The sequence below is a fragment of the Schistocerca serialis genome, chromosome 8 (genome assembly GCF_023864345.2).
Source record: "Schistocerca serialis cubense isolate TAMUIC-IGC-003099 chromosome 8, iqSchSeri2.2, whole genome shotgun sequence".
NCBI lineage: Eukaryota > Metazoa > Arthropoda > Insecta > Orthoptera > Acrididae > Schistocerca > Schistocerca serialis.
Window position 1 is genome coordinate 177,304,904 of NC_064645.1, and position 12,956 is coordinate 177,317,859.

At 46.5% G+C, this 12,956-nt stretch overlaps 1 protein-coding gene across 1 annotated transcript in view; it reads right to left on the reverse strand.

Moving 5' to 3' along the window:
- Positions 1 to 549: 549 nt before the first annotated feature.
- Positions 550 to 12,956, reverse strand: part of LOC126416907 (protein O-mannosyl-transferase TMTC2-like) — a 297,814-nt gene continuing 285,407 nt past the window's right edge. The window contains exons 4-5 of the mRNA XM_050084790.1: positions 8,105 to 8,349; positions 550 to 555 (exon numbers count right to left, since the gene is read on the reverse strand). Coding sequence (XP_049940747.1) covers positions 550 to 555; positions 8,105 to 8,349 — 251 coding nt within the window. The remainder of the gene's footprint in view (positions 556 to 8,104; positions 8,350 to 12,956) is intronic.

Consider the following 12,956-nt stretch of genomic DNA (forward strand, 5'->3'; position numbering starts at 1 on the left):
ACACCGATAACAGTCAATACACTATCTCCAACAGGCTCTCCCTATTCCGTAAAATATGCATTACCAAAAACACAGTAACGCTTCGCAATGAGGATGAAGAGCCACGGAAGAAATCGCTTATAAATATAGCTTACTTGTTGAGCTGTATTTCGCCAGACAGCCATGTAATGGCTCAACGACCTGATATGAGTCCAGTTGCTATTGATAACGTTACTCATGCTAAGCCACAATACCCTAGACAACTGGATAATGGCCGGCCGCGGTGGTCTAGCGGTTCTGGCGCTGCAGTCTGGAACCGCGGGACTGCTACGGTCGCAGGTTCGAATCCTGCCTCGGGCATGGGTGTGTGTGATGTCCTTAGGTTAGTTAGGATTAAGTAGTTCTAAGTTCTAGGGGACTTATGACCTAAGATGTTGAGTCCCATAGTGCTCAGAGCCATTTGAACCATTTTGAACTGGATAATGTCTGCTCGGGATTTCCCACCTCTTCAAACAAACTCATTTCCGAATTTGTCTAAGTTATACGTACGGACAGAGTAGCTGCTGATCACTAATTCTAGAATGTAAGAATAAGACGTAATTAGATAACACCTTTTCACAGATAGTCCACGACTACTTCTGCATACAGGTTGGCTGACGGCCAAATCGCCAGTTTTGCGAACTCCAAGCTACCAACGACCAAGAAACATCCAGACATTTCAACCACTCAGCATCAGAAGTACTATGTGGATAACCGTACTGGTGACTCAGTTCTTCCACAGAATAGTTCAGCAACTCTGCCTGCACCTCTAACTGTTATGGCTGGCAGAAACTCAGCCATATACAGCCACTTGCGTCGCTGACTTCCAGCATCATTTCTTCCAGTCGGCGAAATCTGTCGGGACAGTCTCAAAATATACGTAAAATCCCGAAGTTATTAAAATAACAAATCCTCTGTGCAGCAGTTCTTTCAGTGTGGTAAATGAAACGTTACAGTTTCCTTGAAAGGTTTTCTCACAGCACACTTACCTTGAACTACAAGGGTTACCCAGAGTGTAATGTAACGCATTTTTTTCTCAGCCAAAAACAATGCTACGAATGCGAAACGTCACAAATGTATTATTTGAAGTTTCCTGAGTGAGCGGGCCAAGTTTCCTTCACTTCCGACAGATAGCGTAGCTGCAGGACAGTTTCAAAATGATGTCTGTAGGTGATGTACGTAATAAGCAACGTGCCATCATTGAATTTCTCACTACAGAGGAACAAAGTGTGGGGAATATTCACAAATCCTTGTGTAAGTCTATGGAGCATCTGCTGTCGGCAGAAATACAGTTAGTCGCTGGGCACGGTGGGTGAGATCATCAGAAGGCGATTTGTCGGAGCTCCACGATTTGCAGTGATCGGGGAGACTATACACGGATGTCACACCTGACATGTTGCAGCGCCCTTGGACTTCCACTTGTTTCGGCCATTCAAGGATGCCATACGTGGAAGACATTTTGAGGATGATGATGATGTGATTCACACAGTGAAGCTCTGGAGCCATCATCTGTACAAGTATTGGTACTGACAGGTCTTACACGCCCAAGGATGCCATACGTGGAAGACATTTTGAGGATGATGATGATGAGGTGATTCACACAGTGAAGCTCCGGAGCCATCACCAGTACAAGTATTGGTACTGACAGGTCATACACGCCCTTGTTTCACGGTGGAGGAAAGCCATAGAGAGGAGACTACGTTGGAAAACAGGGTGTGTAAATACACTCTCTCGTACTTGTAATTTTCAATATATAAAACAAAGACAAGATGAAGACAAAAATACAGTGAAATTCTTTCAGGATCCCCCTCGTTGCACGCTATGATACACTTCTTAAGAGCATCCAGAACTACGCATGGAAAACATGATAAAATCCGTACACACAAACGGGATTGCAGGATATAAATACCATCTTCAGACGGATAATTACCTGCGAGAAAATCGTACCAGTCGTGTAAAATGTGTTGTGGTCGTCGTCGTTGTTGTTGCTGTTGTTGTTGTTTTTATTGTGGTCTACACCCAGAAGATCGGTTTGGTGCTTAGGCGACTTAAAAACATCAATTATGTCCTGAGTTCCCTGCGAACCACAAATCACATTAGTAGGTACATGTATTATGACTCCCGTGCTAAACTTTCGTCCACGCTTGCAAGCAAAATACTCGTGATGGACAAGAAACCGGTAGGCTCACACAGGTATACACACTTTAATAACCTCCGCTCTCTTTGCTGGTCGTGAATGAAATCCTGACGTCTCGATTTTGTACCACTGTTCTAGTGAGTGACGGAATTGTTTGCGGTTCCGATGCGTTTTCCCATCGGGACGCTGTTTTCTTGCAGTTTGCGACGTCTCTTTATGTAACATTTCAGCGGCAGTCTCCGAAAACTGTGTCACACAGTATTTCGTTTCCATAGATCGGTCCTGTTTAGTTAAGCTTACCTGCTGGGTGCAACGGAGCGGCTGGTGAAATAGTTCCACTCTTGACAACAGTCTACCGCAGATTCTTTGAGCATAGAAATGTTCCCTGGGGAAGAAAAACGAGCACAGATAGCAAGGATCTACAAAAAAAAAACTAAGTATACTGGTCGACAAAACAGGCCTTCTATATCATTTTTCAATAGAGCACTACAACGTGTTCTGAGTTCAATCGTTGTAAAGGCTGCTTTAGCCATCTCGGTTGACATCAGAATGAGTTCAGGAAACGTCGAACCTCAGAAACTCAGCTCCCTCTTTTTACATAAGTTATGAATGACTATTAGACAATTCAGGTTGATTAGCAGGTTCCTGACGTTCGAAAGATATTGCTCTCAACACCACTACTGAAAATATGTTTTGCGGGACAGTCGAAGAAAGACACCATAGGACTGCCTAACAAATTTTAAGTATCATCTTCCAGTGTATACAATTAGGAAAATAAGAGCTTCAACATAGATGTAGGAGCAGTCATTCATCCACCTGTGAGTCAGTGAACGGATTGGAAAGAGACACTAAATCCTGTACAAATTTCGCATTGACTCCCAGTAAGTAGAACTATAGCTGTAAAAATTACTTAAAGAGACAGTAAAATATCTGAGGAAACGGCCACTGCCTGTCAAATTGCTTTTCAAAGGTACTTAAACATTAAGATTTGTGAAAGCCCGGGGAGATTTTATCGGGGATACGACAAAATGCGAGATGCTTCATCATATACACTGAGGGGACGAAAGTCGTGGGATACTTTCTAATATCGTGTCGGGGTGGCGCAGTAAATCCACGTGACAAGGACTCAACAATTCGGAAGTCCCCTGCAGAAATATTGAGACACGCCGCCTCTACAACCGCCTGTAATTTTGAAAGTATTGCTTGTACAATTTTGTGCATGAACTGACCTTTCGAAAATGTCCCATAAATGTTCGATGGGATTTATTTCTGTCGGTCTAAGGATCTGGGTGCAAAATTAATTTGCTCGAATTCTTCTTAATGTTTTTGAGCCAATCGTGAACAGATTTATGGAGCACTAGAGTTCTATCGTTGTTTGGGAACATGAAATCTATGAATGGCTGCAAATAGTCTGCAAGTTCCCAACATCCAGACGACCCAGCCCATTCCACGTAAACCAACCCATATCATTATGGAGCCACCACCAGCTTGCACAATGCCTTGTTAACGGCTTGGGTCCATGGTTTCGAAGAATTTGAAGCATAGTCGAACCCTATAATCATCTCTTACCAACTGAAATCTGTACCTAACTGACCAGGGCACAGTTTTCCAGTCGTTTAGGTTTCAACCGATATGGTCAGCAGCACAGGAACGGCGCTGCAGGCGATCTTGTACTGTTAGCAAAGGCGCTCGCTGTTTTCATAGCCCATTAAGGCAAAAGTTCGCGACACTGTCCTAAAGGATACGTTGGGCGACATCCCTCTTTGACTTCTGAAGTTCTTTCACGCACTGCTGCCTGTCGGTTAACAATGACACTTCCACGCAAATGCCGCTGCTCTCGGTCGTTACGTGAAGGCCGTCGGTCACTGCGGTGTCCGTGGTGAGAGATAATGCCTAATATGTAGTATTCCCGCCAAAATCTTGACACTGTGAATCGCGATCTACTGAACTGCCTAACGTTTCCCGAAATGGAACGTCCATGCGTCTAGCTCCAACTACCAATCCACTTTCAAAGTATCTTAATTCCCACCCTGCGGCCATAATCATGTCGGAAACCTTCCACATGAATCAGCTGAGTTTCAATGACAGTTCCACCGATACAGTGCACTTTTAAATCTAGTGTACGTGGTACTTCCGCCAACTATGTACATGTGTATAGCTATCCCATAATTTTTGTCACCTGTGTGTAAATATGTTTTTATTAATTTTCTGTTTTATGTCTCACAGTGATCTGCTATTTGACGTTTCCGATAACGAAATTCTGCCAAACATTTCAGCATGCTCCACAAAACTACCAGTAAAGCACTGGCTGTAGGCTTTCTTGCCAATACAGAGCGACTCAAAAGTCCTCGTACAACTTCTTAAGTTGGAAGATTCAAGGGAAAATTGAAGTGTGATAATGGGAACATACGTTTGACGTGGGGCTGCAACTTTTGGAGTGAATCTCATTCATGGTCGCCATCTTGAAATGCGCCATTTTGGATTCAAGTCATTTTTTTTAAATGGGAAGGGGGGTGTATGACACATCAGATAACACTCGCTTGAGCTCTCGAACTGAGTGGTGTAATTTGTTTTTGACTATCTTGAACAGTTTAGTAGTTATTAATGTTCAAATTTGCCTTGATACCGACTCATGTCTCTCTTTGTTCCAGGTGATCAAAAATGGGTCTGACACGTGAACAGAAGATCGAAACCATGTCAGGGGAACGCAGCTGCCGAACAATAGCAGCTGACTACAACAGAGACAGAGAACCGGTATCGCACAGCACGGCGACTCACGTGATCACCAAATTCGGGGGAGACGGGGTCTGTTCACGATAGGGCACGTAGTGGGCGACCAAGAACTGCCACCAATGAGGAAACAACAACTGCGGTTGTTACGTCGTTTGTGAAAAGTCCTAAACAAAGTACCCGCCGTGTGGCCCTAGCATGTGGAATAAGCCAAACCTCCGTTGTCTGGATATTGCACCCAAGTGGCATCCTTACAAACTGCAGATGCAACATCGACTTAACGAGGATGATTCAAATGGCTCTGAGCACTTTGCGACTTAACTTCTGAGGTCATCAGTCGCCTAGAACTTAGAACTAATTAAACCTAACTAACCTAAGGACTTCACACACATCCATGCCCGAGGCAGGATTCGAACCTGCGACCGTAGCGGTCACTCGGTTCCAGACTGTAGCGCCTAGAACCGCACGGCCACTCCGGCCGGCTTTACCGAGGATGACCCTGATCGCCGGTTGGAGTTCTGCCTGTGGGATACTGAACAACACGAACTGGATCCTTCGTTTGCGAAGCATACTGTTCAACGATGAGGCGTATTTCACTTCGAAGAGGGAGGATAATCGACATAATTGTCGATACTGGAGTGCCGCAAATCCGAACTGGGTTGCCCCAATTCGAGAACATAGTCCAGCGAATGTGACGGTGTGGTGTGGCATCTGGGACACCCGCATCATTGGGCGATTTTTCATTTACAACACCTTAACTGCACCACACTATCTGATGCTTCTGCAGGACCTTGTGTTCCCTTCCACACTGACCGCTGACGGCATTTTTTCATCTTATTTTCAGCACGATGGAGCCCCTCCACATTATGGCATTGGTGTCCGTGAATGGTTGGAGGAACAACTGCCAGGGAAGTGGATTGGTTGCCGTGGTCCTGTGGAGTGGCCGCCTAGATCCCCTGACTTCACGCCCCTTGATTTTTATCTATGGGGAGATCTTAAGCAGGTAGTGTATGCTGCGAGCATCCGTGATTTGAGACAGCTGGAGGAACGCATACAACTCGCCTGTGATGAAACTGCAGGAGACACTCTCCTCCGTGTGCAGTCACAGTGGTTGCGGCGACTACAGTTGTGCATTGCACGGGATGGACAACACGTAGAACATGTGTTGTAGTAGTCGGTAAGAAGGTAATTTCCCAACTTTGAACATTAATAACCTCTAAACTGTACAAGACAGACATAAACAAATTACACCACTAACTTACAGAGCTCATACACCCCCTTCCCATTAAAAAAAAAAAAAAATGACTTGAATCCAAAATGGCCGATTTCAAGGTGGCGGCCATGAACGACATTCACTCCAAAAGTTGCAGCAGCACATCAAACCTATGTTCCCATCATCACATTTCAATTTTCCCTTTAATCTTCCGGTTCCCGGGTTCGATTCCCGGCGGGGTCAGGGATTTTCTCTGCCTCGTGATGACTGGGTGTTGTCTGATGTCCTTAGGTTAGTTAGGTTTAAGTAGTGCTAAGTTCTAGGGGACTGATGACCATAGATGTTAAGTCCCATAGTGCTCAGAGCCAACCTTTAATCTTCCAACTTATGAAGGTGTCCAAGGACTTTGGTCTCAACCTGTATTTCTCGCACACGCTTCAAACAGCTGATACGCCTCCCATTACAGCGATGACAAGCAATAATAGAAACGACATTCAATACGGAACACTAGCCTTGTTGCACATACCGCCCTAATTCGTCGGACGTTTCAGTCACTTGAACAACTCAAGCGAGACGCGACGTTAGGTACAGTACTGGCCATTAAAATTGCTACACAAAGAAGAAATGCAGATGATAAACGGGTATTCATGGGACAAATATACTATACTAGAACTGACATGTGATTACATTTTCACGCAATTTGGGTGCATAGATCCTGAGAAATCAGTACCCAGAACAACCACCTCTGGCCGTAATAACGGTCTTGTTACGCCTGGACATTAAGTCAAACAGAGCTTGGATGGAATGTACAGGTACAGCTGTCCATGCAGCTTCAACACGATACCACAGTTCATCAAGAGTAGTGACTGGCGCATTGTGACGAGCGACTTGCTCGGGCACCATTGACCAGAAGGTTACAAATGGTGAGAGATCTGGAGAATGTGCTGGTCAGGGCAGCAGTCGAACTTCTTCTGTATCCAGAAACGCCCGTACAGGACCTGCAACATGGGGTCGTACATTATCCTGCTGAAATGTAGGGTTTCGCAGAGATCGAATGAAGGGTAGAGCCACGAGTCGTTACACATCTGAAAAGTAACGTCCACTGTTCAAAGTGCAACCAATGCGAACAAGAGGTGACTGAGACGTATAACCAATGGCACCCCACACCATCACGCCGGTTGGCGATGACGAATACACGTTTCCAATGTGTGTTCACCGTGATGTCGCCAAACACGCATGAGACCATCATGATGTTGTAAACACAACCTGGATTCTTCCGAAAAAATGACGTTTTGCCATTCGCGCACCCAGGTTCGTCGTTGAGTACACCATCGCAGGCGCTCCTGACTATGATGCAGCGTCAAGGGTAACCGCAGCCATGGTCTCCGAGCTGACATTCCATGATGTTGCAAAGGTCGTCAAACTGTTCGTGCAGATGATTGTTGTCTTGCAAACGTCCCCATCTGTTGACTCAGGGATCGAGACGTGGCAGCACGATTCGTTACAGCCATGCGGATAAGACGTCTGTCATCTCGACTGCTAGTGATACGAGGCCTTTGGGATCCAGCACGGCGTTCCGTATTACCCTCCTGAACCCACCGATTCCATATTCTGCCAACAGTCATTGAATCACGACGAACGCGAGCAGCAATGTCGCGATACGATAAAACGCAATTGCGGTAGGCTACAATCCGACCTGTATCAAAGTCGGAAACGTGAAGGTACGCATTTCTCCTCCTTACACGAGGCATCACAACAACGTTTCACCAGGCAACGGCGGTCAACTGGTGTTTGTGTATGAGAAATCAGTTGGAAACTTTTGTCATGTCAGCATGTTGTGGGTGTCGCCACCGGCGCTAACCTTGTGTGAATGCTCTGAAAAGCAAATCATTTACATATCACAGTATCTTCTTCCTGTCGGTTAAATTTCGCCTCTGTAGCGCGTCATCTTCGTGGTGCAGGAATTTTAATCGCCAGTAGTGTAGACCGCCGCCACTGTACTGTACCTGCGGGGCGAAGTGCGGCGGCCGGTGTCGGACGGCGGCCTGGAAGGCGGCGACGGCCTCCGTGAGGCGGCCCTGGTCGGCGCGGAGGCGGCCCAGCTGCAGCATGGCCTGGATGCGCGCCGCCTCGTGCGCCCGCGGGTCTCGAACCCGCGACCCGTCCGCCTCCCAGCAGCGGCGGTACTGCTCCTCCGCCTCCGCGCAGCGGCCCTGCCGCTCCAGCAGCTGCGCCAGGTGCAGGTGAGCCACTGCCGACAACACGAGAAAATTCCGTGAGATACCGTGTGAGGACACTACTTCAATATCTGCGCACAGCACATTTTATTGACACATATTATAGATATACACTCCTGGAAATGGAAAAAAGAACACATTGACACCGGTGTGTCAGACCCACCATACTTGCTCCGGACACTGCGAGAGGGCTGTACAAGCAATGATCACACGCACGGCACAGCGGACACACCAGGAACCGCGGTGTTGGCCGTCGAATGGCGCTAGCTGCGCAGCATTTGTGCACCGCCGCCGTCAGTGTCAGCCAGTTTGCCGTGCATACGGAGCTCCATCGCAGTCTTTAACACTGGTAGCATGCCGCGACAGCGTGGACGTGAACCGTATGTGCAGTTGACGGACTTTGAGCGAGGGCGTATAGTGGGCATGCGGGAGGCCGGGTGGACGTACCGCCGAATTGCTCAACACGTGGGGCGTGAGGTCTCCACAGTACATCGATGTTGTCGCCAGTGGTCGGCGGAAGGTGCACGTGCCCGTCGACCTGGGACCGGACCGCAGCGGCGCACGGATGCACGCCAAGACCGTAGGATCCTACGCAGTGCCGTAGGGGACAGCACCGCCACTTCCCAGCAAATTAGGGACACTGTTGCTCCTGGGGTATCGGCGAGGACCATTCACAACCGTCTCCATGAAGCTGGGCTACGGTCCCGCACACCGTTAGGCCGTCTTCCGCTCACGCCCCAACATCGTGCAGCCCGCCTCCAGTGGTGTCGCGACAGGCGTGAATGGAGGGACGAATGGAGACGTGTCGTCTTCAGCGATGAGAGTCGCTTCTGCCTTGGTGCCAATGATGGTCGTATGTGTGTTTGGCGCCGTGCAGGTGAGCGCCACAATCAGGACTGCATACGACCGAGGCACACAGGGCCAACACCCGGCATCATGGTGTGGGGAGCGATCTCCTACACTGGCCGCACACCACTGGTGATCGACGAGGGGACACTGAATAGTGCACGGTACATCCAAACCGTCATCGAACCCATCGTTCTACCATTCCTAGACCGGCAAGGGAACTTGCTGTTCCAACAGGACAATGCACGTCCGCATGTATCCCGTGCCACCCAACGTGCTCTAGAAGGTGTAAGTCAACCATCCTGGCCAGCAAGATCTCCAGATCTGTCCCCCATTGAGCATGTTTGGGACTGGATGAAGCGTCGTCTCACGCGGTCTGCACGTCCAGCACGAACGCTGGTCCAACTGAGGCACCAGGTGGAAATGGCATGTCAAGCCGTTCCACAGGACTACATCCAGCATCTCTACAATCGTCTCCATGGGAGAATAGCAGCCTGCATTGCTGCGAAAGGTGGATATACACTGTACTAGTGCCGACATTGTGCATGCTCTGTTGCCTGTGTCTATGTGCCTGTGGTTCTGTCAGTGTGATCATGTGATGTATCTGACCCCAGGAATGTGTCAATAAAGTTTCCCCTTCCTGGGACAATGAATTCACGGTGTTCTTATTTCAATTTCCAGGAGTGTAGTTTTAGAGAAACGTTGTGGTCTCGCAATTTGGTACTTTACATATCGTGTTCAAAGATTCAGTCCCCACACTCACAGATGTAACGACCGTGACAAAATTTTAATTTCGGGAGTGCAACCGCAGAAATTCTGTTTCCTCTTCTTGTTGTAGTATTTCGGCCATATAGCTTTCCATTATCCTTACAAGGGAACCTCCCCATCGAACCCCCCTCAGATTTAGTGGATAGGCCTTGAAAAACTGAACACAGATCAATCGAGAAAACAGGAAGAAGTTGTGTGGAACTAAGAAAAAAATAAGCAAAATATACAAACTGTGCAAGATAGGCTACATCAAGGTTAGTGTGAGCCCCGCAGCGCCGTGGACCCGTTGCTACCGTGAGCAGCTGTGGAACGACAGGTCATTGGTTCAAGTCTTACCTCGAGTGAAAAGATTACTTCCTTTTTTTTCGCAAAGTTATGATCTGTCCGTTCGTTCATTGACGTCTCTGTTCACTGTAAATAGTGTCTATGTTTTGCGACCGCACCGGAAAACCGTGCGATTAGTAGACGAAAGGACGTGCCTCTCCAATGGGAACCGAAAACATTTGATTGCAAGGTCATAGGTCAACCGATTCCTCGACAGGAAAACACGTCTGATATATTCCATACGATAATGGTGACGGCGTGTGCGTCACAGGAGTACGTTGTCGACCCACCTAACTTGTACACTTGGCGAATGGGTAAAAAGATTCTTCTACCTTGCCCGATTTTGGTTTTCTTGTGAATGTGATAATCACTCCCAAAAAAGTGATGAAAACATAAGAGTTTGTCACATAAACTGCAACAAAGAGTGCAACAGTTTCACAGTCGCACAGTTTTCCCTGTGCTCTGTCAAAACATATGTTTTTAACGTTTTCAAATTTTTCCGTGTGTAGACCGTCAAACCCTGCATATGTCCAAGCAAACCTGAACATGTCCTGGAATTTTGGAGAGCGAAGTTGATTATGTGTGAGTGCCTGAACTTTGATAATTGACACACGATCACGTAAAAAATACTGCTCTTGTACCTGTGCAGCTTCGCAAAGTCATAGAATCATTACACAAAGTATTTCACTTGCCGAAAACCAAACACATCTAACGGTTGCACAAGAGGTGTACAACCTGGAGGAATGGTAATCACGTCTACTCCCACAATAAAATAGTCTGAAAATAAAAAATTAAGCTCTTTATTACAGGGAAGACTCGAACTGAGCTCCTCTCGTTCCGCAGCTGCTCACGCTAACCACGGGACCTACCTCGTCCTTCATGTTGCCAACCTTGCGAAAGGACTACACAGTTTGTATATTTTGCTTATTTTTTTCATAGTTCCGCACAACTTCTTCCTGCTTTCTCGATTGATCTGCGTTCAGTTTTTCAAGGCCTATCCACTGTGCCAACTTATAACCAAATCTGAAGGGGGTGCGATGGGGAGGTTCCCTTGTTAGAAAGAGCTGACAAAGTTAAGCTATAGTATTTTTGCGGTTATGTTAAACCTGATAACACTCATTTAAAAAAAAAATCGTGCAAATGTGACGTTGTTTTCACGTTATGCGCAATATCGACAACTGCAGGAAGTGTACCGAGTATCGTTAGCGTTCCACGTGGGCCCCTATCAGATGGGTATCAGCTCACACATGTCGTCAGAGACATAAATATACCAAGTGGAACTGTCATAGGTTTTCAGGATGTTTTGAGAGATTAGTGTCACCTGCGAAATATTTATGACAAGGAAGAATGTGGATCCCATTGCTCATAGTTTCATTCCCAGCAGTTTAACCTGTCATCTTAGTATCCTGCTTAACCATACACTAGGGAATCGTCACGTATTCGGAAATAAAGAGCCAAATACTTCTGACAAGAAAGAACTTGAACTGTATTGCGGTTCGTTCAGTCGCAGCAATTAATGTTGTCCTCTTAGATTCCTCCCTGACCTCACCTTCGAAAATCGCCACATACTCGGAAATACAGAACCATATATTTGTGTGAAGAAAAGATATGAATTTTATTGCTGCTCCTCTAGTCGCAGCAATTAAAAGTTATCCTCTTAGCTTCCTGCCTAACTGTCCATTCGGAAATCGCCACATATTGGGAAATAAACAGCCAAATAATATACATACATATATATATGATGGGCAGGGGCACTATGAATATAGTGCGGGACATTAAGTTGCGAATGTGGGTCTCACGGGAGGCGTGCCAGAGATATGTCCCTGCAGCCGCACTATCGTCTATGTCCTCGGTGGCTCAGATGGATGTCGGCACGGTAGCTCAGCGTGTTCGGTCAGAGGGTTTTGCTACACTCTGTAATAAAAAATTTGAACGAACAATATCAGACAAAATGAGATAAAAAAAAGATGGATAGAGCGTCTGCCATGTAAGCAGGAAATCGCGGGTTCGAGTCCCGGTCGGGGCACACATTTTTTACTATCTCCGTTGACTTATATCAACGACGTGCCTTGGTTATCAAAGAATCTCATCAAGGCTTATATCGGTGATGCGTTGTTCACTGAGATTTAATTATAAGGGTGACATGTTTGTGAAACATTTTCAGTGCACTGTGGCCTCGAAACGGCATACTGCATGTTATAATACGCAACAGCTAAAGATGGCAAACTAAATATGCCACCTGCCCCATCGATTGTCGATACTGAGTGTGACGTCGAAATGACGTCAGGTTTCCAGGATGTCTTGTGACATGAGTATTATACTGTTAAACCCACGCAGGAAGGCTAAAAGAAGGGAGATGCCATTATATAACTGACGGTTTACTTTGTTTTGTAGCCAGTGTGATCGGAGCCTGCGACACTATTAAACAGGCTAAAACATTCCCAGGCTACCATTTCGATTGCTTCTTGTCCTTTTTAACTACTAAAATTACAGTGCTTGCATGAATGACATCGTCTCAAGAAGGCAATTTCGAAAATTTTTCTATTCTTAAATGTGTATTTGCTCTAGTAATACGATACATTTGGCCTCATTAATGTAACTTGTTTTTTGTTGATACATTTCGAATACCCAAGAAGAGAAGGAAGTGATGTGAAAAGTATGCTTTCCTGATCGAATCAATCCC